At 39.0% G+C, this 25,671-nt stretch overlaps 1 protein-coding gene across 2 annotated transcripts in view; it reads left to right on the top strand.

Moving 5' to 3' along the window:
* Positions 1-24,642, top strand: part of CEMIP (cell migration inducing hyaluronidase 1) — a 118,236-nt gene extending 93,594 nt beyond the window's left edge. For both annotated transcript variants that reach the window (XM_083184162.1, XM_083184161.1), the window contains 18 exons: positions 1,070-1,239; positions 1,845-2,054; positions 2,265-2,470; positions 3,765-3,834; positions 4,353-4,481; positions 5,794-5,879; positions 7,792-7,923; positions 8,532-8,567; positions 8,648-8,803; positions 8,881-9,061; positions 12,085-12,300; positions 13,756-13,967; positions 14,529-14,714; positions 16,697-16,901; positions 18,567-18,656; positions 20,739-20,896; positions 21,858-21,958; positions 23,520-24,642. In XM_083184162.1, the coding sequence (XP_083040288.1) occupies positions 1,070-1,239; positions 1,845-2,054; positions 2,265-2,470; positions 3,765-3,834; positions 4,353-4,481; positions 5,794-5,879; positions 7,792-7,923; positions 8,532-8,567; positions 8,648-8,803; positions 8,881-9,061; positions 12,085-12,300; positions 13,756-13,967; positions 14,529-14,714; positions 16,697-16,901; positions 18,567-18,656; positions 20,739-20,896; positions 21,858-21,958; positions 23,520-23,647 (2,672 nt within the window). In that variant the 3' untranslated portion in view covers positions 23,648-24,642. The remainder of the gene's footprint in view (positions 1-1,069; positions 1,240-1,844; positions 2,055-2,264; positions 2,471-3,764; positions 3,835-4,352; positions 4,482-5,793; positions 5,880-7,791; positions 7,924-8,531; positions 8,568-8,647; positions 8,804-8,880; positions 9,062-12,084; positions 12,301-13,755; positions 13,968-14,528; positions 14,715-16,696; positions 16,902-18,566; positions 18,657-20,738; positions 20,897-21,857; positions 21,959-23,519) is intronic.
* Positions 24,643-25,671: the final 1,029 nt, after the last annotated feature.

Raw genomic sequence — 25,671 nt, 5'->3', positions numbered from 1 at the left:
GTTAATGTCATATAGATTGAAAGGTTTCCCATCATGTATTGATAATTGTACTAAGAGGTGCACTGAAAGCTGAGCAGAGCGTGTACGCATTAATGGGGTTCCCAGACATGATAAAAGGAGGACATATTAAGCTTGCACGCAACCAGACTGAGAATGTTGTGACTTGTAATCCTCTAATTCTAGTGGACAATGGAATTTTATGATGGAATATAAGTAGGAGAGAAACTGGGACCATATGTGATTTGTTGCTTCAAAGCAGGTAGAGAAATAGGAAGACGGGACACGTCTGGCTTCACTTGTCTACCATGTATTTCAGCATTCCTCATATTTACAGATATTAAGGTTCTTTTTCTTATATGACTTTGTAGCTTGTAACTTCATCCAGTGATAACTACAAATGGGATTTTTAATCATTTTACATACAGGAGTACATAAAAATTGTTTCTCTGACTCTGATTACCAAACTGACCTCCTTTAAAGGTGAGATGGTTTCATATTGTGATGACGGGTTCTCTCTGATTATTAGACCTTGCAGAACAATTGGCAAAACTGCCTGTAAACATATTTAAATATTTAAAAAAAAAAAGCTTTTTACAAAAAGGATGCTGGTCCTGTAATTACCAATAATGTGCAAAAAAGAAACATAAAGTACTTTGACATTCTGATTCTCAATGCTGAAATGTATATGTACAGTACACGTAATTCCAAAGCCATGTTTCAACTTGTGTGCAGTTTTTATTCCTGAATAAGGATACAGTTCTTAGCTAGGTAGTTATACATTGTAGCTACTATGGAATTTAATGGGCAGATGTATGAAACAGTTATAAGGGAGGAGAAGTGAGCCAAAAGAGAAGTGGCCCAAGGCAACCAATCAGCACTGAAGTAACATCTATAATTTGCATAATATAAAACTATACAGAGCAGCTGATTGGATGCCATGGGCCACTTCTCTTCCCTTATCAATGCTTCATGCATCTACCCAGCTGTTATATAATTCCAAGGTGAGACCTTTTTGTATAACAAGATCTTTTTTTTTTATTCTACTAATGAGATCCTGTTATGTTTGTAGGTAGAGCTAAATATCTCCACATTGGAGAAGAGATGGACGGAGTGGATATGAGAGCGGAAGTTGGTCTTCTGAGTAGGAATATTGTCATTTATGGAGAAATGGAGGACAGTTGTTACAACAGCGCTGTGTGTAAATATTTTGACTTCGATACATTTGGAGGCCATATAAAGGTATAAACTGATTTACCAAAACAACAATCATCTGAAAAACTAAATTCCCTGCGCAATAAAACTCTAGGGAACACTGGGGCAGATGTATTAAGCCTTAACAAGAGATAAATGCAAGGGTGATAAGGAGAGATAAACGTCCAGCCAATCAGCTCCTTACTGACTTTTTTTCAAACACAGGCTGTAACATGGCAGCTAGCAGGTGATTGGCTGGACGTTTATCTCTCCTTATCACCCTTGGATTTATCTCTTGTTAAAGCTTAATACATCTGCCCCAATGTTTCAGATATCTATAGTTTACAATTCTGGTGTATAGTTAATAATGATTTGTATAAAATAATCCCCACATTTCTGCATCCTGAAGAAACATAAATATATAAAACACCAATGCTTCACTGTGTCAATGACTTTTAATGTGTTTAGAAAATGAAAAACAGAGGTTCTGTATTATGGCAGCAGAAGCGTAATACATACTCTTGATGTTACCTATTATGAATAAAGTAATGGTGAGCAAGGCTGGAATAACATGACAGAAGTCTGGGAAGTGTCATAATGTCATGATTTATAAAGTTGACCTTGGAAAAGATGGCATGTCTTGTTTATTTCAGATTAGTCAAGGCTTCAAGGCAGTTCATATGGAAGGAGCAGAGCTGAGGCACATGGGGCAGCAGACAATGGGACATTATCCCATTCACTTCCACACAGCTGGTGATGTGGATGAAATAGGAGGATATTACCCCCCCACCTATGTGAAAGACATCTCCATCCATCATGCATTTTCCCGCTGTGTTACTGTCCATGCCTCCAATGGTTTGCTGGTAAGATACTCTGTTGCTTTCATTATATGTTCTCTGACAATAGAACACTGATTCTTTATATGTACTGAATGCTCCTTTTGAAACACATTTTTCACAAGTTGTTGTCTTTTGGAAAGAACATGATGCATGCCATCCATATATTTGTTGCTAATACTGTTCTAAGTATCGTATCTGTTTAAGTAATATAGTATATTGGTCCTTCTTGTCTAGGTAAAGGATATTGTTGGCTATGATACCCTTGGTCATTGCTTTTTCACGGAAGATGGTCCTGAGGAACGCAACACATTTGACCACTGTCTGGGACTTCTTATCAAAGCAGGGACGTTGCTACCTTCTGACAGAGACAATAAGATGTGCAAGACAATCACTGAAGGCTCCTATCCAGGATATGTAGCAAAGCCCAGGCAGGATTGCAAGTGAGTATTGGACTGTTTGAATCAAAAATATACATGTCGACTTAATTCACAGATAGGGGAATCAGTAAGATTTAAAGGTGATTTAAAATAAAGAATTGTTCTCATGACATTGTTTAAGTAACAAATAATTAAAATCTAGGTTACTATACCAACTGCTTTGTGAACACCAAGATAGAATAACTTATAAAAAATATTTCTAATACTACTTGCCAGTAGTATTGAGTAGTCTGAGCCTAGAATGAATGAATGAAAACACCACTACATACAGAAGGGTATTGTGCCAGCATGTGTTCCCTACTGTATGTGTACCACACTGTGACATTGAGATGGAGCCCCATTCTTTACCAAGAAAGTCACCTGGCTAATGGTGGTGGAAAACACATTGTCAGGTGTTGTTTAAAATACCCATATGTACTCAATGGGAGACTAAGATGGCCATGATATTCAAATAACATTAATCCATTGGGTGACCACATTTTCTCTGGCTAGAAGCCTTGTCACTCCTGAAGACATCTCTCTGGTTAGGAAATAAATTATTTTGTTGGAAACATGGAGAAGGATAATGAATCTGACCATGGGAGCCTATGCAGTTCAAAATTCAAATAGGGGAGGCACAGCATGAATGGTTTATGCACTGCCAGCTAAAATGCTCTGCTCATTGCACAGGTTATGAATATGCAGGCAGGTGATCTTCCATTGTTCTTCTGTTTACTTGAACCTTGAATATAAATGCATGGATGTGACCGTCTTGGTGTATGCGCTTACTGCCCACTGTTCCCCTTTTAGTTTAAGTCAACACACCCCAACACCCCTTTTTCAAGTAACTGAGGTCCTTTTGCCACCATACTATCTGTAATTATGTGTAATCTAGTATTTTTATACATGAAGATGCTGGATGTCATATGCTTAAATAATACAGGAACCACACCTGTGGGGATGCCCTGGCCTTCAATATGCCCACTCACCCGCATCCACCAAGGTGCTTCATTTTATTTGTCAATTTGTGATTGTGGCTTTGAGTGCATCTGGATACCTCCCAACATGACCCTTTCCAGGAGGAACACAATGCTCTGCTCCTGGACTTCCCTGGTCATGTATGATTACCATCAACTGTGGTGAAACACCTTTCTTATCAATTAACTTTTTCAAAACTGGTGACGGCAATCATACATGACCAGGGAAGTCCAGGAGCAGAGCATTGTGTCCCTCCTGGAATGAGTCATGTTGGGAGGTATCCATCTGGAGAGTGCACAGTACAGAAAAACCATTTAATGTGCTTTCTGTTTGTCTTCAGTGCTGTATCCACTTTCTGGATAGCCAATCCCAACAACAACCTCATCAACTGCTCAGCGGCAGGCTCTGAAGTAAGTACTGCTTGAAGGTCATCTGTTAAGCGTAACCATACAATACAAAGGAACTGTTCTCAGAGCACTGTTAAGGCTGACATGAATTAGGGTTCCATCTGGAATAGATTATATGTTACCTTGTATTTGGAGTCCAGTAAGAGCTCCTACCCAGTGTACAGTAACTCACTGAGTAATTATAGGCTCCATTAACCTTCCTAATTCTCACCTTTAATGTTCTGGCCAGGACAGTTCTGTTTTATGACCATCAATGAAATTTAAATGCTTTGGATAGCGCAACAATACATAAAAACATGAAATCTCCCAAGTACCATAATCCCATATATTCTTTCATTGTAATGCTCACTGCTGGAGAATCGTTGTGGAAAGTCTAATGTGGTTTAGTTATATGGGATATTATAGGTTGGATTATATGACAGGGTGGAATAATAATAAAATACATTTAATATTGCTTGTCAAAGTATGAGGAGAATAGATACATGTGAAAAGTTTGAGAGCCTTATTATTTTTTTACCTAGGAAACTGGATTTTGGTTCATATTTCACCATGTGCCTACCGGACCCTCTGAGGGACTATATGCACCAGGACGTTCCGAACACACTCCCCTTGGAAAATTCATCAACAACCGCGCGCACTCCAACTACAGGGTGAGTCTTGATTTGTGCGCATCATAGACATTATATAGGGATGTTTTACTTTCCATTATGCAGCATTGACACACAGTTTATTACATAATATCATGTTGCAATTTCCACAGACATAGGACAAAGCCAAAATGAAGTGTTATTCATAGCGTCAACTAGGTGCAGTTTAGAAACTGAAAGCAAACTGATTGGTTGACCGACAGTTCTGATTTAACAACTTGATGGCAGGGGCCCAAACATATGACTACATAATAAGTATGGAGGGGCATTATTTTAAATAACTACCAGTATATCATATAAAAAAAGGAGAAAATGCAGGTTCACACTTTAAATACTATACACAGCAAATCAGAATAATTCTAATAAACTACAATATAACATAGAGTAAATTTGAGGGGCTTAGCAAAAATATAGTCCCACCATCCACAATTAGGTGATCTCATCTAATGGGTCCCTAACATTAAGGTTCATGTGCAGGGCAGAGGAACCCCCGGACCAGAACAAGCCAATTGCCCCAAGGCATCACACTAGTGAAAGGTTTAAGTGTTAAAAGCAAGGACACCGACCGATATGCCGGGCCCTGGTAAAATGAGGAGAGTGGGAGGTGGCATGAGCAGCAGTAGGAGGCAGGGTGCAGGTGGGATTGCACACTTGAGCAGTGAGGCCCCATACATTTAGTTGCCCTGAGGGTCCCACACACCTTAATCTGGGCCTGGACATGGACATCACCACCTTTTGCATTTTCAACAGTTTTCATAAATGTTTGCCGCTATCACTTGGTAATATTCTTATTCCATTGCCAAATGGACTCCTTAGATGGAAAATTTGGTCAGAAAAATATAAAATTCAAAAATAATAACATATTGCTGTTGCTATTGCAAATGTATTTAGACGGCATCCCCTACAGTGTAACCGGTATCACCTAACCAGAGCAAGATTAAACTATTATGCGTAATTCTACTGGGCAATAGTGATATTCTTTCCAGTCCCATTGCCTAGTCTGTGCTAATGTTTCCATGTCATCTGGTTTATCATTCGGTCTAGGGATGACTGAAATTTTCAAAACGGTTCTATGAAATATTTGCTCCGTCTTCATTTGGCCACAAAATGTTGAACATTTTGCCAGGAATATTTCCTCTGAAAGTGTTCTCAGTCCTACATTAAACAGCACAGAGCAGAGATGTCATCCCAGCTCTTTTCATACATTATAAAATCTGAAAAATAGAGAAAATGGAATATAAAGACTGCAAAATGGTCATTCTCAGTCCATGTTTTCTTCGTTCAACTCCAATTTACCCGCTCTCTGATTTCCCAGGCTGGAATGATCATCGACAATGGAGTCAAAACTACTGAAGCCAGTGATAAAGATAAGAGACCAATTTTTACACTGATTGGAGCACGGTAATTGAAACTGATAGAGTTGTTGAATTGTATTCCATTTGTAGAAAATTAATAAAGATGATTTAATTCTATGTTTTTAAAAGTAATCCAATCACATGGAACTATGTAAACATAAGACCTAGTTTTAACACGCTCAAAGGTCAAGGATTGTAACTTTACCTTAGTATGGAGGGTATTCAGTCTTGGCCGATATTTCTGATACTCGGAAATATCGGCCACCACCAATTCAATCCCGGCACTTTCCATCCGGGACTCGCCCCTACAGATTCTGCTTTTTAAATCTGCATTCACGGAAACGGATGCTAAATTTACGAATTAGTGCCTGTTTCCACCTATAAAGACATGGATTGTCTGATCCACAACTTTTCTGACTTTCTTGTTGTTTCCAAAAACAGAAGAAACTGAAAAACATTGAATAAATTTAACGCGAATTTGATCAATTATATGCGAATACTGCTGATATGTCCGACTTTCGGAAATATCGTCAGGGATTGATTACACACCTATATCTGAAATTATACTGAAAATCCCATCATAACTTCAAGGAATTTTATAAATTTTAACTATCTTTTATAAAGCTTTTGCTTCAAGCTGGCTTAGCTAGTTATTCATAATGATGAACAATGTTCACATTATCTTCTTCCTAACTGTATCCTATCATGACATATATGATGAATGAACAGCCCATAGGCAGGTCCGTGGACTGAAACCATGCAGCCAAAATGTTTCTATTACATTTTTTTAGGGATAAGGTAGAGTTGGAAGAGGGCATATTTGTGGAGAAATCACACTACACATGCTCAGAAAATATGCGCACGCACATGTGGCGATGCAGTCAATACAATTTCAATAGCATCTAAACGTGATGTTCTCATATAGGGAAAGCTTAAATGCGTGCTATGCTGGATATAAGCGGAACTAGTCCTGATGGTAATGACTAGAAGTAAACCAGACGCACATATGCAATTCTGTCCACTTGGCACCAGGCCCAATGTCTTTATCCATTATACCCTATATATAGTCATTCCAATTGTGTGTCATGTTTTCACCCCAGTGTGGCAACAGTCACACTTCATGCAGCTCGGACATGTGGAAGTTTGTTTGTAGCCCCATAGGGGTTGAACTTTTCCATACGTTACCATTTCAATGGACTAAAAGAGAAAGAAAAAGGATTCCCAATTCGGGGCACTCTCGCGGCTGATGTGTTATATAGTAGATCCCGTGAAGAGTGTCCACCGACAAATGTCAAAATTAAAATGTAACCTTTATTAGCTTTATCTAAAATTGCTGAAAGCCAGCGAAGTGTAGACAAACATATATATATATATATATATATATATATATGTAGTGCAAAGAAATAGAAATAATGTAATTAAAAATGTATTGCACTGTGTTTGTGGTTTATTCTATTCTGTCCTCCATAAATGTATGTTATCACTGGAATCGTTAGCCAATTGATATATTGTCTGACTTGGAATTGGAATGTCAAGGCATACAATCAAAATTGTTTAAGCAAATCTTGTGTAGTTAAATTTCAATGGACTCCAAACTAGCCTGAAGCATGTGTGAGTGAGGCGGAACACTAATTGTGATGCAGGATACTAACTGGGAGTCCACGTACTCAGGTGTCAACATTGACCTACTGCTGTTGACCTAGACGTTTCCCACAATTAGATTCCCCCCTCTGTGTGCACTTATTATCTGATATCTGATTATAGAAAAAACTGAGGCAATACCAGAAAGCCCACAAAGAAGATCGTCATCACAATAAGCAGAAATCCTGTCAGGCTTCTTGGTTTCCGATAAAACAATAAAACACATTATTAAAACTGGGGATTTTACAAAGCACAGCAAGTTGATAATATTTCCAGGAACCAGAAATCTGCTTTTCATATCTCCATCTGTTCCGCAGGTACGGGCCACATCAGGATGCTGATCCATTAAAACCGAGAGTACCTGCAATAATAGAGCATTTTATTGCTTACAAGAACCAGGACCATGGAGCCTGGCTGCGGGGAGGAGACGTGTGGTTGGACAGCTGCCAGTAAGTTTAGAATTTTAACAATCTGTGATGCGAAGCCCCATGTTTATTCTACTAGAATTTCAGATAATCTGCTGCAATAACCATTGGCAGATGGTATTTAAAGAAAAAAAAAAGCAGGGAATGCAAAAGACCAATTGCTGGATGAAAAAAATAGTTTCAGATCAAATTTGTTTACTATTTTGTTTATGTTAACCCATTGTCCATTAGGGACTTATGTTATTAGTACCTGGAATGAGAAAAAAAAAACTATTTATTTACATATACAGAAGCACTCTTCATTTCCTGTGTAACTTTTGCATGATTTAAATTTGCATATTTAAGAAAAATTGTATAAGTCTCCTCCAATTCCAAAAAATTATAATGGGACAGATGTATCAAGCTTCAAAAAGTGATAAAATGTAGAGTTATAAACAGCCGGCCAATTAGCTCCTACCTGTCATGGGTTGGGTTTGAAAAATTACAGGAATGAGCCGGCTGTTTATCACTCTCCACTGTATTACCTTGTGAAGCTTGATACATCTGGCCCTGAGTATTATACGTTGTTATTATTATCACCACACTTTTTCGCATTCTTAGTAAGTTGTTTTTCGTTTGTTTTCTTTCTCCAGATTTTCCGATAATGGCATTGGCTTAACTCTGGCTAGGTATTTATACTTTTGTCATAAACATAATTTATTGAATTCAGGTTACTTCCTTGTCTTGACTACACATATAACTTTTCCAGTGGCGGAACGTTTCCTGACGATGATGGTTCCAAGCAAGAAATTAGAAACAGCATATTTGTTGGGGAAAGCAACAATGTGGGGACAGAAATGGAAGACAACCTTGTTTGGGGTCCAGGAGGGCTTGATCACAATGGGAGGACACTCCCGAGAGGGATGTACGTACAAAACTATTTGGTGCCTTCCATGAAGTTCTAAACTGTGCAGTGATTAATGTTGTTTTATCTAAACTTAGGAATTTTCCGATCCGGGGAATACAGATCTATGATGGACCAATCAACGTAGAAAACTGCACATTTCGCAAATATGTCTCCCTGGATGGCCGCCACACTAGCGCAATTGGATTTCGTCTGAATAACTCCTGGCAGAGCTGCCCAAACAACAATATGACTAAAATCAGATTTGAGGATGTACCAGTAAGTGCTACAATAATAGTTCAGTATGTCATAAATGTCACATTTATTAGGAAATACCAAGGGTTCAGCATTTCTTTGATCAGTCTCAGACTTCAATGGAATCAGCGAAAGACTTGAATGTGTCAGTTGTGTATATTTTAACTTGTCAAAGTAAATTGCTATAACATAATAATGCTTGTTCCGGATGATAGGTAGTCAATCAATAAGTCGACCCCATATGGTTGGCATGTAACAGGTCAATGTGGCAATGGTCGACATGTCCCCCTCATTTATATAAACTTTTTTATTATTTACCATCCACATAGTCTACGATTGGGAATAGTACCTTGCCCAAAGTGTGGCCAGCAAAGCGGTACACTAATTGGGGTCACATGTGGTTTAACATAGACAGTGACACCCCAAATAAGAAAGTGACTTTTTACTGTGTAGACCTTTTGTACCTGTCAACATATTCAAGTGTGTACCTCTTAAATGTCGACTTATTGACCCTGTCAACCTATTTCGCGTCAGCCATATGCTGTCAAGCAATTGACTGTTGTTCTAAGTCTACGTTTTCAGATAACTATATAGTACCTGTCCTGCTTTAAACTGTATGTGCATAGAACCCTGCCAATAGGATGCAATTATAATTCCGGTAGTCGGACTGACAGGAGCTGGAATCCCGACGCCGGAATCCCAACTGCTGTCAGTAGTGTTGTCTTTATCCCCTGACAATCTATATATGTAAATGTATGGAAAAACATAGGAGCATATGTATTAAAGCTTGGAGAGCTATCGGTTTTCAAACACAGCCTGTAGACCAAGAGTGGGCAATAAGCGGCCCTCCAGCTGTTGATGAACTACACATCTCAGCATGCCTTGCATCAGTTTCAGCATGGCCAAATAGCAAAACTAAGGCAAGGCATGCTGGGATGTATAGTTCATCAACAGCTGGACAGCTGCTTATTGCCCACCCCTGCTGTAGACTGACAGGAGCTGATTGGTTCGTACTTTGGAGTCATTTTACTAAGATAAAGTTGACTGAGATAAAAAGCCTGATTTAAACCTGTTAGCAAGCCTGCAATTTTTGCAGATAGACAAAGCCATTATGCACTGCAGGTGGGGCAGATGTTACATGTGCAGAGAGAGTTGGATTTGGGGGAGGTGTGTTCAAACTGAAATCTAAATTGGAGTGTAAAGGTGCCCATACACTGCTGCGACGTCTGGCAGCAGTGTTTGGACACCCGATACCCCAGCAAGCCACCGGAACCTTCCCGGTGGCAGGGACGCATGCGATCCGTTGTGATGGATCGCATGCGTCCCTGCTTCCCGCCTGCCCCAGAAAGGGTGGTCGGACGGCCAACCGGTCCGACCACCTAGTCGGGTCCGATGCGCACGGGACCAGTCTGAATCAGGCCCAAAGTAGCAGCCAAACCACCATGTCACAGACTGTATTTAAAAATGAAGAAATAGGAGCTGGTGGGTTGGTACTGTATCTCCATCCAAGGCTTTAGTAAATAGACCCCTGTATTTCTCTGCAAGCTTTCATACATATGCCCCATAGCACATAGCTCCATATCAATATGGTTTTATAATATGTTGTATTATGTTGCATCCTGCAACAAGCCTGAAGATAAATACTGTAAATGTTTACCAGCTGACAGCAATATTGGGCATAGGATAATATTCAATAACCTCACTTACAGTATATATTACTATTCATTCTTTTCACAGCACAACTGTCGCACATATGAAGAAATCTGTCATTTTTTTATTATTTTTACTAATAGACTAATTGAAAGTGAAGTAATTATCTGACAGAGAGATGGCTGTTAGAGCCAGATCCCCAAGCCAAGTCTGAGTGATATTGCACAAACAGTATCTGTCTGATGGCTTGCCAAGGAGTTCTTGACACTGCCACTGAATTCCATCTTACACTGTACGTCTATATGCCATGATCTGTCTCACATGGTGAATAGTGATTGCTTCATACTTTACAGCTAAAATGTGTAGCTAAATATCAGCACATCATTTTCCATGTCATTGCAGCTGGAGGTTTTGCCATGTGCTAGCCATGATGCTGAACATCCTGCCCTTACCTTAGCCAACATATTGAGATTGGCTTTGTAGTCGAATCACCAGAGTGGTCTCTCTTGTGAATACTATTGGTCAGTGATAACTGTATTGTAATCACCAGAGTGGTCTCTCTTGTGAATACTATTGGTCAGTGATAACTGTATTGTAATCACCAGAGTGGGCTCTGCTGTGTATACTATTGGTCAGTGATAACTGTGTTGTAATCACCAGAATGGGCTCTGCTGTGTTTACTTTTGGATAATGATAACTGTATTGTAATCACAAGAGTGGTGTTCCCTTTTGTGTATATTATCGGTCAGTAATCAATGTATTGTAACAAAAAAATGGTCTATCTCGTGTATACTATTGGTCATTAATCACTGTATTGTAATCACCAGAATGAGGGGTGGGGTCCTTTTAAATCTCTAATAGAGTATCTTAAGAATATGATGGCAGAATGTGCCTTAAGCACTTCAAAAGTCAGCACTTATTAAATAATTTTAGCACCCAAATATCACATCGCAGTATGCCATTATAACGCAGGCATGTATCAATTATAACCCACAGGGACAGTAGTTCTGAACGTAGAAATATGGGGACTTCTTCACATGTGCAGTCTGCTGACTATACATGCACTGCTGCCATTGCCGCATAGGGTGCAAAGTGTAACCCATAGGCTACAGCAGCACAATTTCATCTTCAGATGGCATTAGCTGTGGGGGCCAAACTCGCATTATCATCTCCCACATGGAAACCTATGGGGGCTGCATCTGCTGTTGGAAATGGAGAGCCCTCTTTATTACATCTTGCGGATACTTAATATTTCTAAATATCGTCTGAAATATATATATATATATATATATATATACATACAGTATATATATATATATATATATATATATATATATATATGTTTTGTGCATCTAACCGCACAACTCTTACATATCAGCTGTTTGCTATTGTTGCAGATCTCCTCACGGGTTTTCTTTGGAGAACCAGGACCATGGTTTAGCCAAATGGACATGGATGGGGACAAGACCACTGTTTTTCATGATGTTGATGGCTCCGTGTCAGAATATCCAGGAGCTTTCTTGGTAAAGGAAGACAACTGGTTGTTGAGACATCCTGACTGCTTAGATGTGCCAGACTGGAAGGGAGCAATCTGCAGTGGGAAATATGCGCAGGTACATTCCTCTAACATAAACCTGGGCACCATGCCAGACCAGTAGACCAAATAAGTAGCCATTTAGCAGTAAGAAAAGTAGCCAGGCTTATCAAGTTGCTCAGTCAACTGGGCCATTGAAATACATGGGGAAAAGCTACATTTAATAGACTACTATAGGTCCTATATCAATATTTACTTTCCCTAGTTTCCTAGGACTGTACTTTCAAAACAGGAAGTCTCCTCGTCTATAAAAGGGAATTACTGAACCAGTGACTTTAAGATAGCAAATCTATTTTATATTGACATTAAAATAATCTGTAATCTGTTCTTGTCCTGACCAAAAACAATATTAAAACTGTAGAACTGTAAATGGCAGGACTACCATCACTGCGGTGGGTGTGGTCGCTATGGACACAGGAGGTGATGGAGGTCTACAATGCATCCACAGTCCTGAGGTCCTCATGCTGCTTTATGAAGCATACACTGGCCTTGCACATGAATGGAAGAACACAGAATGGGCATTGGCAAAGGCCCTCCCAAATTAAACCAGGACTTTATTCATCCATCCTTTCAGATGTACATTGAGTTTCAAAATGTATCTTCCACTCCATCAAATTGATCTCAAATATTTTGAAGTAATTTATAAAAAAAAAATATTCAGTATAAATATGATTCATATAAGAGATAAGCATGATAAAGAGACAATCAAAAACATATTGTGTATTTATAACACACAGTACAACCCGTGTTAAAAATAAAGCCAACTTGAATAATTCAATAGTAACTGGCAGGAAAAAAAATCTTGAATATACTGTATGACTAGGAAAATAAATACATATGAGGCAATAGTAATCAAAATGACAAAGTGTGGCATCCAGTTGTCAAATGCCGACCAAACTATACAGATAACACATAAAAATGAGCATCTCCACATGGTTCATTTAGCAACAATGGCTGCATCTGTATTAGTGCAATCTCCACAGTTCACAAATATAGCTGCAAGCACTACTGTTTTAGAACAAGTATCTGTAAGTAGTATTTCGTTTATGTGTAGAAAATAAATCACAATCTTACTTAAACTTGCCTCTTAATCATTTGGTTTTAGCAATCAGTTTATTTGTTAAACTTATTTTCCATGTATTGCTCCTGCTGACTCTATCCTATACCTTCCAACATGACCAACTGGGTCACAGCATTCCGCTGGTCCCTACAATAATTCTTAACAAATTGAAATAGCTTTGGCAGAATTTTTCATGTTAAAACACCTTTGAAGATTAATTTATTTAATCTCCTATTTCATCAATTGGAAAATAAATTCTGAAAATTGAGAACGGTGTTAAATTGGTCAAATTATAACTGTAAATTTATGCGATGGTTCTGCTGGACCATTGGCCATTTTCTCTTGCCTGTGCTTAGGCCAAAGTGGACTATCATCTTTCTTAACCAACATATAATCTCACTGTGCTGCTTGTAGATCTATATCCAGGCACGAAGACCAGCTAATGCGGGAATGACAATCATCAAGGACGAGTACCCTGATCACCCATTGTTCTTAGAAGGAGCATTGGGGAAAAGCAATCATTATCAACAATACCAGCCAGTGATCACCCTGCAAAAAGGTTACACAGTGCATTGGGATAAGACCGCCCCCGAGGAGCTGACTGTCTGGCTTATTAACTTTCAAAGGTAAATTATGCTTATGTTCATGTAATTTTCTTTGCCATTAAATAGTTATAGCATTTCATTATCTATCATAGGCTATAAGTAATCTGTATGTTCACAACTGTATAACAAGACCATTAGTAATAGCAGGGCAAACAGAGTTCATAAAATAACTTCTTGTTTAAGTAGCATGATCACTCCCGCCTACAATGTTATGACTGTTTTACTGAGACAATGTCCTCATGAGAACATTAACCTCTGTGTAAGACTTCATTGCCAGTGGGCTAATAATCACTTTTGATGTGAATGTTTTTACGATTCGGATATAATCCATGAAATATACCAGAAAAGATAGAATATCTAACCCCAAATGCTCTTTACAGTGTTGTTATTTGTATTCCCGGCACTATAAAATGATTTCCTTGGGTTAATTGAAATGTTTTGCTAGAAATCCTCGCCATATACTTTGAGCCAGGAAAAAATAGCCATCACAAAATGTAATATTTTTCTTGGCCACTTAATTTCTTAGGAAATTTGATGTCAAGTTCTTATTACTTGTGGTAACACATGATTCTCCTATTTTAGGAACGACTGGATTCAAATAGGATTTTGTTATCCTAAAGGGACAACATTTTCCATCCTCTCAGACATTCACAATCGGCTCACGAAGCAAACATACAAGACGGGAACCTTTGTACGGACCTTCCAAATGGACAAAGTGCACCACGCTCACCATAGCAGGGGCTATTATTTCTGGGATGAGGAACATGGGTATGTATGTGTTCTCGGAGCGAATGAAACCAGTCCTCATAGATATGTGATATCACATCACAGTTTTTGTTAATAAAAATTTAAATATTGACATACATTGACAGAAATTATATTTAAAATATCAAATTTTGCTATCGATGAGTTAGGAAAAATATTTTACTATAAAACAGCTTATGAAATTTTAATATTTTTTAAATGTTATTAACCCAAAATATAAATTTATTTATTCTAAAGCAGCTTCAATACTCATAATAGATTGTACGATGGACAGTTTTTTGTTTTTTTACCAGCTTTTCAGCTAGCTTTCCCCGAGGGGTGGTGAGCTGAAATGTGCAAATGCGTGGCTAAACCTGACCATAATGAGCAAAAAAAAAAATCAAAGCTAAAACTAAAACCAGATTTTACATTTATTTGGAACAAAACTGCCATTCCCTATTGTTCCCATAGACTCAAAAGAAGATAAATGTCTCTATAAAGTACTTGAACATCCACAGACTTCTCTTCCACTGGCTTTGGGATGGCCCTGTTACGCTCTATGGGAGGTATTCAAATAGTGCCGTTATTTCAGAAAGTCAGAAATGTCTGCACTTTTTGCCAATAACAGGTCAAATTTACATTCAACCTATTCAATCTATCCAACTTTCTGAAATTTTCCGACGGCCCATGGATTGTCAAAAACGGCTGCGGATTTCACAATTTAGCTGACATTTTTGCCAATGCAAATTCAGCTTTGAAAAAGTTGAATCTGCATTGACGAAAAGGGACACTAAAATGTCAAATTCATGACGATTATTGCTGATCAGCAGCTGCAGTGAATAGTTGTGTGCCAATATTTACACCTGTCATAAATATCAGCACACATTGCATACCCCCCTATGTCTTACAAACATCTGCTGAATACTATGTGGGGTATTCAATCCTGGGCTGTTTTCAGTCAGCTCGACTGTAACTCGACAGTCAAAATTCAATGTTCCGGCTGTCAAATGTGTCGAAAAGTGGGCGTATCGTCAAAAACGGCCATGGACAGTCGAAAAAAGCTGTGAATTTGACAATCTACACCCGTTTCCAACAAAACAGATCCGACTGTTTTAAAGTTGGATCTGTTTTGTCAAAATCCGCCTTCAATGCTGTCAGAAAGGGCAGCCTCGAATAGACGATGACTGCTATATCCCTGGTCGGAAATTACGGCCAGGATTGAATACCGCCCTATATTTCTTGCTGAAATAAACTTGTTTAGAAATCAAGAACTGGGCAGCCAGATGGTATACTTGTTAGCATTACTGCCTCACAGCACTGAGGTCATGGGTTCGATTCCCACCATGGCCCTAACTGTGCGGAGTTTGTATATTCTCCCCGTGCTTGCATGGGTTTCCTCTGGGTACTCCGGTTTCCTCCCACAATCCAAAAATATACTGGTAGGTTAATTGGCTCCCAACAAAATTAACCCTAGATTGTCTGTGTGTGCGTGTATATGTGGTAAGGAATATAGATTGTAAGCTCCACTGGGGCAGAGACTGATGTGAATGTTGAAATATTCTCTGTAAAGCGCTGCAGAATATGTATGCGCTATATAACTGTTAATAAATAGAACTGCTAGAAGTAGGACTAGTCCTGGGAAAATAGAGCAGCTTTTGAAAAGGTTCTTCACCTAATTACAATATTTCTTCTGTCTCTTACCATTCCAACAACATGTGACTGACTCCCAGCAGGTCCCTGACTACATACAATATGTGTTAAACTGTATTCCAATTTCATCTGGGTTGTACAGCACCTTTTTCTGACTAGTGCAGTTAGCCTGGGGGCTGAGACCTGTGGATGTGAGTAGATTCTGGTAGACTGTGCCCCGGGAGAGCTAGCATGATCTACAGTATATTAGATAGTATGAGATAGTCTTTATATAATATTGATTCTGACAACAGTCATTCATAGGGGTTAATTCAGTCCTGATCACACATCATAACAGTGTTATTTTTTTCTCCTAGACTGCTGTTCATAATGCTGAAAGCTCAGAATGAAAAGGAGAAATTAGCATTTTGCTCGGTAAAAGGCTGCGAGAGAATAAAGATCAAAGCTGATATTCCAAAAGGTTCTGGTGTCAGTAACTGCCAGGCGTCGGCCTACCCCAGATATTCCCAAATGCCAATCGTGGATGTGCCGCTGCCAAAAAAGCTTAATGGGAATGATCTGGTAAATGAATGTTTTTACCTTTTATAAGGGGCATTGTGCAATCTTTGTTTAGTATGTTCTTTATTTTGTGGCAGTGAGCTGTGAGCTGTGAGCTTGCCTAAGCAGAGTTTGATAAATCAGAAAAGTTAAGTTAAGCCTTGTATGTATGGAACAGTTTTACATATAATACATATGTGTTGTCTATTCAGATTTTGGCTTATAGTGCAGTTATGTAAGTGTCAGGAATAAATGACTCAGCAGGGAGCTATTTGCTCAAGAAATTAATTGCACTTAGCAAGTTAACATAAGGACAATACGATGCAAAGTCTTTAATTCAGATATTTATACCCATAAAATTATACACACACATATATATATATATATAATATATATATATATATATATATATATATATATATATATGTCTAGTGTCCATGAGTCTCCGAAACACTGCCATCTGCTGGCAGAGAGTGAAACTACATCTCTTTTTCACACATGCAGAAACACAGAAGGTAGCAGACTAGCTTTTAAAGCTTTTTCTTTGAGCTGGCTTAATATACAGATGGAGCATGTCCCATTCTGGCAGGGGATGGTCGGAAGCGCCCTTCCGACAGCGCTTCCATCCGCTCCCCCGGGTCCCCGTTGGCTTGTCGTAGGTAACCCGGGGTCCCCGCCGCCTGCCCGCACCCCCCCTAACCTCCCCTAACCCTGTCCGTCTCCCTGAGGCGGAGACGGACAGGGTTTCCGTCGCGCTGGCGACGGAGACTGAGACGCGCGTGCGCGTGAGACGCACGCGCGTCTCAGTATGATGGATGGCGAGGCTGCTGGAGGATCGCCAGCGGGGACGTTCTGGCGATCCGCCAGCAAGGATGTAGCCTGCCCCATCTGTATAGCATCTTCTGCTGATCAAAATGATTAAAATATGTGGCATGCCTATAGTCTGTGTGCAGACAGCTGTATCTGCATATGAAATGCTACATTACCATTTTCCCTGAAAAAACCCGGTAACATAGCATTTAGTATACAGTTACATCCACAGTCTCGCACACAAATATGCATGCCGTGTATTATTTTAATTAGCAGAACTGCCTCCTATTCAAGAGTAAGATGCATTTTAAAAGGTAAAGGTCACGCAAAAAGACTCCCACTGCTACAGACTCACAAATGGAGATCACACATTATTTATAATGGGACTTGTAGCACACAAAGTATAGATGTGGACACATATGTTTCAGGCCCCCATGACTTCTGATAAGTATTGAAAGGCTGGTGTAGTCTCACAAGGCCACCCAGGTGTGGATTATGTGGAAACAAGCCCTGTCATACAGTACTCAGCCGTAGCAGCAGCAATGGCCCTTATGCATCACATATTGCTTGTTATGAGTAAACCACAATTAGGTAAGCCTTATCTGTTTGTTTGTTTGTTTGTGTGTGTGTGTGTGTGCGCGCCTAAATGGCCGCCATGTGCATCTCCAGATACACATCCAAATTTATGTTTTTGCAAACACCCCAGTAATGAAGTGGTGGAATCAGTGAAAATGTCATTGCAAGGTCCAACCTGCTTCCATTTTACCTCTGTCTCTTCATGTATAAACATGTGTTTCCTGCACACATATTCTTATGAGGGTAGTGTGTAAGTGTGTGTTGTCATCAGGAAGATTGCTAACAGTTATATTTATGTTTCAGAAGACAACAAAGGATCACTTACTGGAGATCAAAGTTCAGTCTTACAACACCAGATATTTCCATCTAAAAGATGACTTTGCCTACATTGAGGTGAGGATTGCATTTATATTGAAACAGTTTGTAAGGAAAATAAAGTGTATAGGCAGGGGCGTAACTAGATATCCGTAGGCCCCATAGCAAAGGTTTGTAAGGGCCCCCTATTTAGTAACTGATGGTGACAAATGTATGTAAAACATATTACTTAGACATTAAAGATGGGCCCCCTTCAGCTCTGGGCCTCATACAGTAGCAGCTGCACCCCTTGCACCTATGGTAGTTACGCCCTCATGTACATGAGCAGAGTATATGATACTTTTCCATAGCCCTCTGCTTAGCTCTGGTATTGCCCAGTTGCATGATTTTTTTTTTAGTGTAAAGTAAGTGATGTAGGTTTTAGCTTGTAGATGCACAAACCTATGCATTAGCCCTACAGATTCCCACATTAGCATAAGGTAGTAAATCAGGGTCCCGTAGCTTGCCACACCTGCAGCCAACTCAGAATCGGCCTAGTTGTGTCAGTAGGTTACCAAAAGTTGGAGGACCCAGTATAATCCTACAGTCATAAGGATTTATATACTCTTTAAAAAATCACCTCATTATCAAAGCCTTTTTCCGATCTAATTTCTCAGACACCAGACCTGTGTGCTCTTCCTGTTTCAGTTTCATACCCCCTTAAGATTGTAAATTCTGGAGGGCAGATGGTAAATTCACTAAAGATCTATTTTTGAACTATTAAATTTGATCTAAAAACTGTCAACATCAACAGGGTGTTTCAGGGCCAACATTCCATATTTAATAATATTCAATATTTGGTTGATTATTATTTTTAAAACAATTTTGATTGATTTAAAGCCTAAAGTTAGTTAGGTTTTATCAGTTAAATGCAAAATGAACTTGCCGTTTTTCTATTGGATAAATTATACCACGTGCAAGAAGCTGCTGCCGTTCCTCTAATTCTGGTTTATGTACATCTCTGATGGCGGTGCGTCTGTGCAGGACATTTATTTATTTATTATCTGTTTCTTATATAGCACACACATATTCCGCAGCACTTTACAGAGAATATTTGAAAATTCAACATCAGTCCCTGCCCCAGTGGAGCTTACAATCTATATTCCCTAGAAACAAAAAAAGGAGGGTGGGAAATAAAACCACGCTCTTTTTAGAACCCTGGCGCTATTGGGTATGATTATTATATATCGTTTAGGATAATGATTCTCATTGAATACAGCTATCGCAATCTGTATTCCCTACCACATGTACACGCACACTGAGAATGTTCCAAATTATTAAAAAACCCAGCAGGCCTTAGCAGCACAGAGACGGCCACTGAAACCATCGGAAAGGAACAGCAACTGTGTACACACACATCCTTTGACACTTGTCAGCTTGAATAAATCAATGGCCACACAGCATGTCAGCCTGAACAGAGATGCCGGAGCAACGCTATTTGAGTACAGATTTACAGGCGCACCCAAATACAGCTGTGACAGGCCTGCATTTCTGCCACCACTCCCTCTCCTACATGACTGTCATATGTCCGTCATCTCTCATTTTCTAGGCATCATAACAAAGTTTCAGGCAATTGTACATGTTTTAGAAGATAAATAAACCTTCCTATTAATTTGATGGATTTTTGTCAAATTTGTCGAATTTAATGTCTCCAAATCGAATAAATGAGAGATTTGTATAGAGGTTTATGGAGAAGTATAAATTATCTATTTAATGGACTATTAAAGTGTAAAATAGGTTATTGAGTCAATTTTTAGTTGGCTTTGCCTGTAGTAAATACTCGGGTTTCAAAATTTACTGAAATTCACCAGAAAATCAAATCTGACTCTTATAAAATGTACCCCAGAGCTTCACAATTGGAAATATAAATATTAATTATTTCAAACCTAAAATATACCTGCACTTACATGAAACAGAGATGCCTTGTATAATGGTTATAGCCTTAAAATGATGTCTGCTGCAGATCACATTGGTTGCAACATACTAAGATGCAGGAATAATTTGTTGGAAAGTCGAGCATTCCGTCAGGAGATTATAATATACATGTACAGTATAAGCACTGTGATTTTATCAGTATGTTTATGCAAACTTAATTAAACTCATAACATTTTATATTAACAGGTGGATAACAAAAAGTTTTTCATGTCAGAGGATGGGATACAAGTGGTTGTGATTGATGGCAGTCAGGGAAAAGTTGTGGACAGTGCTAGCTTCAAAACTGCCATTCTACAAGGAATCCCAGCGCAACTGGATAACTATGTCACAAACCTCAAAGACAAGTGAGTACTGTACTCTCACCCCCTGCTCCTCCCTTTATCTCTCTCTCTTTCTCTCTCCACTTCCTCTACCCCCTCCCTCATTCTGCACTTTCTCCAATTCCTCCTCCTACTCTCTTCATCCGCTACTCTCTATTTACCTCCTGTACTTTGTCTCCACCCCACCCCCTCCTACTCCTTTCTTACCCCTAACCCTGTACATATTGGCTCTATGGGGCTGATATAAAGTTGGTCACAAAATAGCAATACATTACTCTTAAACACACACACACACACACACACACACACATGCACAAATATTACATATCACCACCAATTTGCAGAGCACAAGTTGCATTCCGGCCAGCAACAGTAGCATATGTATCGGGTTTACAACAGTACACATATAGTATCACTTGGTCCAATGGGGTATGGTTTATATGCAGCAAACTCATTTTCAATTAGACATTGATAAACTACAAAATCCTCTTTAATATTACAGAAATATATCCTTGTCCCGTGTAGTTACATACTTACATACATAAATAAATATTTGCTTTAATGTGGTTGGCTAGTGCTGGCAACTGTGAGCTTCATCATCCGCTGTTTGCACTTGCCCATATCCACACGCAAACAATACAGCTTTTTTCCCTTTACTACTTGCGTTTGAAATTGAGCAAACATGGTCTCCCTGTTACATGGCCTACACTTCTACTGCCCAATCCTGCCCTGTTCTTCCCATCCAAGTGTAGACTAGTGTACGTGGCAGAATTACATGTATGTACGTATGTATGTATATGTGTGTGTATGTGTGTGTAGTACATAGGTGCATTCATTGAATATGCAGACATGTTACACCAACTGGCATAAAACTTCACCCTTGTACATGGTATGTAAGTGGAATGTTGTTATTATGAAGTGTATAAGCAGTATGAGCAATCAGATACAGATATTTTCCCAGCTCACAATGGTTTTTATGTTTTAGCTCTATCGTGGTCATTGTATCAAAAGGAAGATTATACAACAAAGGACCATGGGTCAAAGTTCTGGGAAAACTTGGAGCTGAAGCAGATCTTAAACTAAAAGGTGAGAAATTGTCCAATATCCATAGCATCCAGGATAGTGCGACACTAATCACATTGAATACTTTTTTTCCTACAAAGTTTAGGAAAGGACGATCTTCCTGGGCCTCAAGAGTCTAAAATATATAGGGCTTAGTTAGAGTTGGGTGCAGAACATTGCAAAAATAGGCACTTTTACTGTTTGTGATTAGTTGGGCACGATCATTACCGTGGCACTTGTGCCAGTCATATGCCAGGTGTAACACATTTTTTTGGTGTGCATGTGCAATACAGAAATATGCATCTTAAAAGTAAGACCAAACATCCGTCCATCCCTCACAAATAACTATCTTATCAATACGAGTAGTGTCCATAGCTTTATTTTACTTATCCTGATTTTTAATAACTTCTAATAACTTCTTTACCATAAAATTGTACAAACGTTAAATGCTGGGCTGGCTGATGCTTTTTTATGAGCAGTGGCATATCAGGGCCTCTACTTATTAATGAATTAGTAATTGGTGTTGATTTTTTTAGTTTTTCTTTATAATGGGACATTTATTATTTTATGATATGGGCATCATTTATTGAAGCCATAAAAATGTTTCTCCAGTCTTAAAAAAGGTGGCACTGTTTAACAATATACAGTAATTAATATTGTATCTTTAATATAGTTAAAAAGTAATATTGTTCTCTTAATTTAATTATTTTTTTTTTAACCTAAATCCAGTATTTTAACAAAAAATATTGTCCTGTTGAAATATTATTAATATTATCTTGGTCCTTGATCAGTATACCTAAGCAATGCTCAAGTGTGCAAGTGTGCTAGTGGATTCAATGTTTTCATAAACTCGCACCATCAAATTCTCACCAGCAACTTCTCAAGTTTCCCCTGCCTGGAGCAGTGTCTGCCTTATAACCTTCTTGAGATATGGTTCTGTGGAAGAGATCACAACCACATGCCAAAACACACCAATGACAATTTAGTAACATGCCCATGACACCTCCTCTTTTTGCAAAGATTTTAGGTCACCTTCCAGTCTCCGATGTGAACTACATGTGATGTGTTATACAAATGCTTATACCATTACATATCATGGCTCCCAGCAAGGGTTTATAAAAAATTTTGCTCATGCTCGATAGCAAATTATTGCTCAACTATGCAAACATTGACACTGCGTCCACCTCTGAACTGGGCCCAGAAAGATTACTCCATTATAATTGTGTCACATAGACACCAGTTTTGCAGGGTTTTTTTTGTTTTTACCTCGGTCAGTTTGGCCATTTGTAAACAGCTGGGCATCACCAGTGGGTTTAGCCCTCAGTTTGGAAGTGAAACCCCTAGGCAATGGATGACAGGTTGAAGAGGTCATCAAACCTGCTCTTAAGCAAATCAGTTGGACCAAGCCCAGGACTGCTTCTTTTCTGATAGAAGGGGGAGAATGTTTAAATTGGGTTTGTACAGTTTTTTTTTATAAAATATAAAGTATCCCAATATAAAGTACAAAGTTGAAAACTTTCTTTTGAGCCTGCAGTCTGTCTAAAACGGTTTGTAACCTGCTCCCTTTTTCCTGTTTTGATTGCAGATAAACTAGCTTTCGTTGGATATAAAGGACAGTTTAAACCTATTTGGACCAAGCTGGTTACTAACACTGAAATCTCAAAAATCTACCAAGTAGTCCCCTTTCCTGTGGAGAGAAAAGTGAAATTATGAAGCTGAGTGGATAATGAGGTTTTACCACTGTTATCACTGCCAGGACTGGGAGGACTGGAGACACTGACACGAGTCAGAACGCACAATCTTTCCTCCCACTGACCCTGCACAGACTGTGCTTGCGCTGTACAAATTGTAGCAGGTTATTACAGAGATAGTCACCCCAGGCTTCTCATGTTCATTGTGCCAAGCTACCATGTGCTCGGCGCCCACTGCTGCCCTAATGTGGGTGGAAACTTGGCATGCAATATGCTTCCCACAAAACAACACTTTAATTCTGTGGCGGGATCATACTTTTCCTAGATAATGGGTTTTAACTCACTGCCAACAAAACTTTTTTTTTTATTTGCACATTATTCATTTTAGTTTTAGTGTTTTTGTGGTGATAATGTTATTGAGGTTTAGATTGATTGTTTGCATCAAACAGGTTTGCCAAAATACTCAATTGTTATATATTTTAATTGTAACACCTCAATTTTTTTATTCCACTGATCACAATCCTCTGCCAAAAGAAATGCATAGCAGTTGGATTAGAAACCAGCACGGGTTTTCACTTTGGTAACCACACACTTATGTTTATAGAGTTTAAAACCTAAGCGGCAAGATGGGGGACCAAAGTCTCACAAAGGGCATATATCAGAAAAACCCTGCGCCGCCAGTAAGTTCCGTTGAAATAAATAGAAAGTGTCAGGTATAACATGCACCAGATGATATAAGGAATTCACGTCTTGTAGTATGCATGGACTGCATAGCTCAGACAAGCCAAACAGAGTTTTAGTCAAAAAGTTCTCCTGTCAAGTTTAACATTTAGATTTGGCCTTTAGCGATGTAAGAGCTAAACTGGTAAAATGACTAGATCATTATATTAAAAATGAATCCGTACATGAAGCATATAGTGTGCAGCCTGTGTACCCTATATTTTCTATAGGTATACCCAGGGCTATTTTTGTGCAGGCTCCAGCAGGAACTGTGGCCCTTATTCTAGCTCACTCTTTCTGACAAAATATTTCTTAGATGGACAAAACCATGAGCACTGCAGGTGAGGCAGGTGTAAAACCCCACCCAAATCTAATTATCTCTGCACAAGTAACACCTGCCTCACCTGCAGTGCTCATGGTTTTGTCCTTTTAAGAAATATTTTGTCAGAAAGAGTGAGCTAGAATAAGGGCCACAGTTCCTGCTAGAGCCTGCACAAAAATAGCCCTGGGTATACCCATTAAAATGGCAATCTGGTATTTTGCATTGTGTCTAGTTGCTAGCGTTCTTTATGTCAAGTATTATTTTATATCGATTTTTTAGCCAATGAGTGCAGCATACATTTGCTTTCGTTGTCTAATTGCTACAATATTGAACTAATTTTGCAAAAGAAGGAAGTTGGTAACCTTTGACTATAAAGGATTGTACATTCTAAACCAGTGGTTTTGAAACTTCTTTTAGCATGGTCAACATGCTATTGTTCTAGGACGATGGGTGCCAAGAGGGAAGGCAGACGCTAGGCAAAACTTCAACCTACTGCTCCCGCCAAACCTAAAATGCCACCAATGCCCTTTTTCAGCCCCTCAAGTGAAAACGTGGAGGTGACATCTTAGAAGTTTCATAGTCGCCACCTCCATTAAGTACAACATGGATGTTTCCTTATGGACATCCTTATATTTGTAATAGGCCCATCCCTCTCCAGTTCCCAGCACCCTAATGGTAGATCTGGACCTGGACAGACCTGCCCGGGCCCACAGGATAGTGCTACCACATCCATTCATCTAGCTACTAAATATCCATTCTTATGTACTATATACCACCCATGTTGGCATACTGTACTTGCTAAAAGCACATTGACTAGTTCCTCTAACACATAAGGGACAATGGCATTCTACATGCCTTTGCTTTGCACTACTAGGTGGTTACCAATCTTATTTAAAACCACTTGAAATCACTCTAGTCAGTCTCTGGAATAGTTTTAAAAAAAAATGACGAGGACACATTCATTTGCCCAAACAAGCTTTCCTAGTGGGATTTACAGACAAACC

This window comes from Crinia signifera, chromosome 4, assembly GCF_055691185.1.
Source record: "Crinia signifera chromosome 4, ASM5569118v1, whole genome shotgun sequence".
Taxonomy (NCBI): domain Eukaryota; kingdom Metazoa; phylum Chordata; class Amphibia; order Anura; family Myobatrachidae; genus Crinia; species Crinia signifera.
This window is presented reverse-complemented; position numbering and strand designations above follow the sequence as displayed.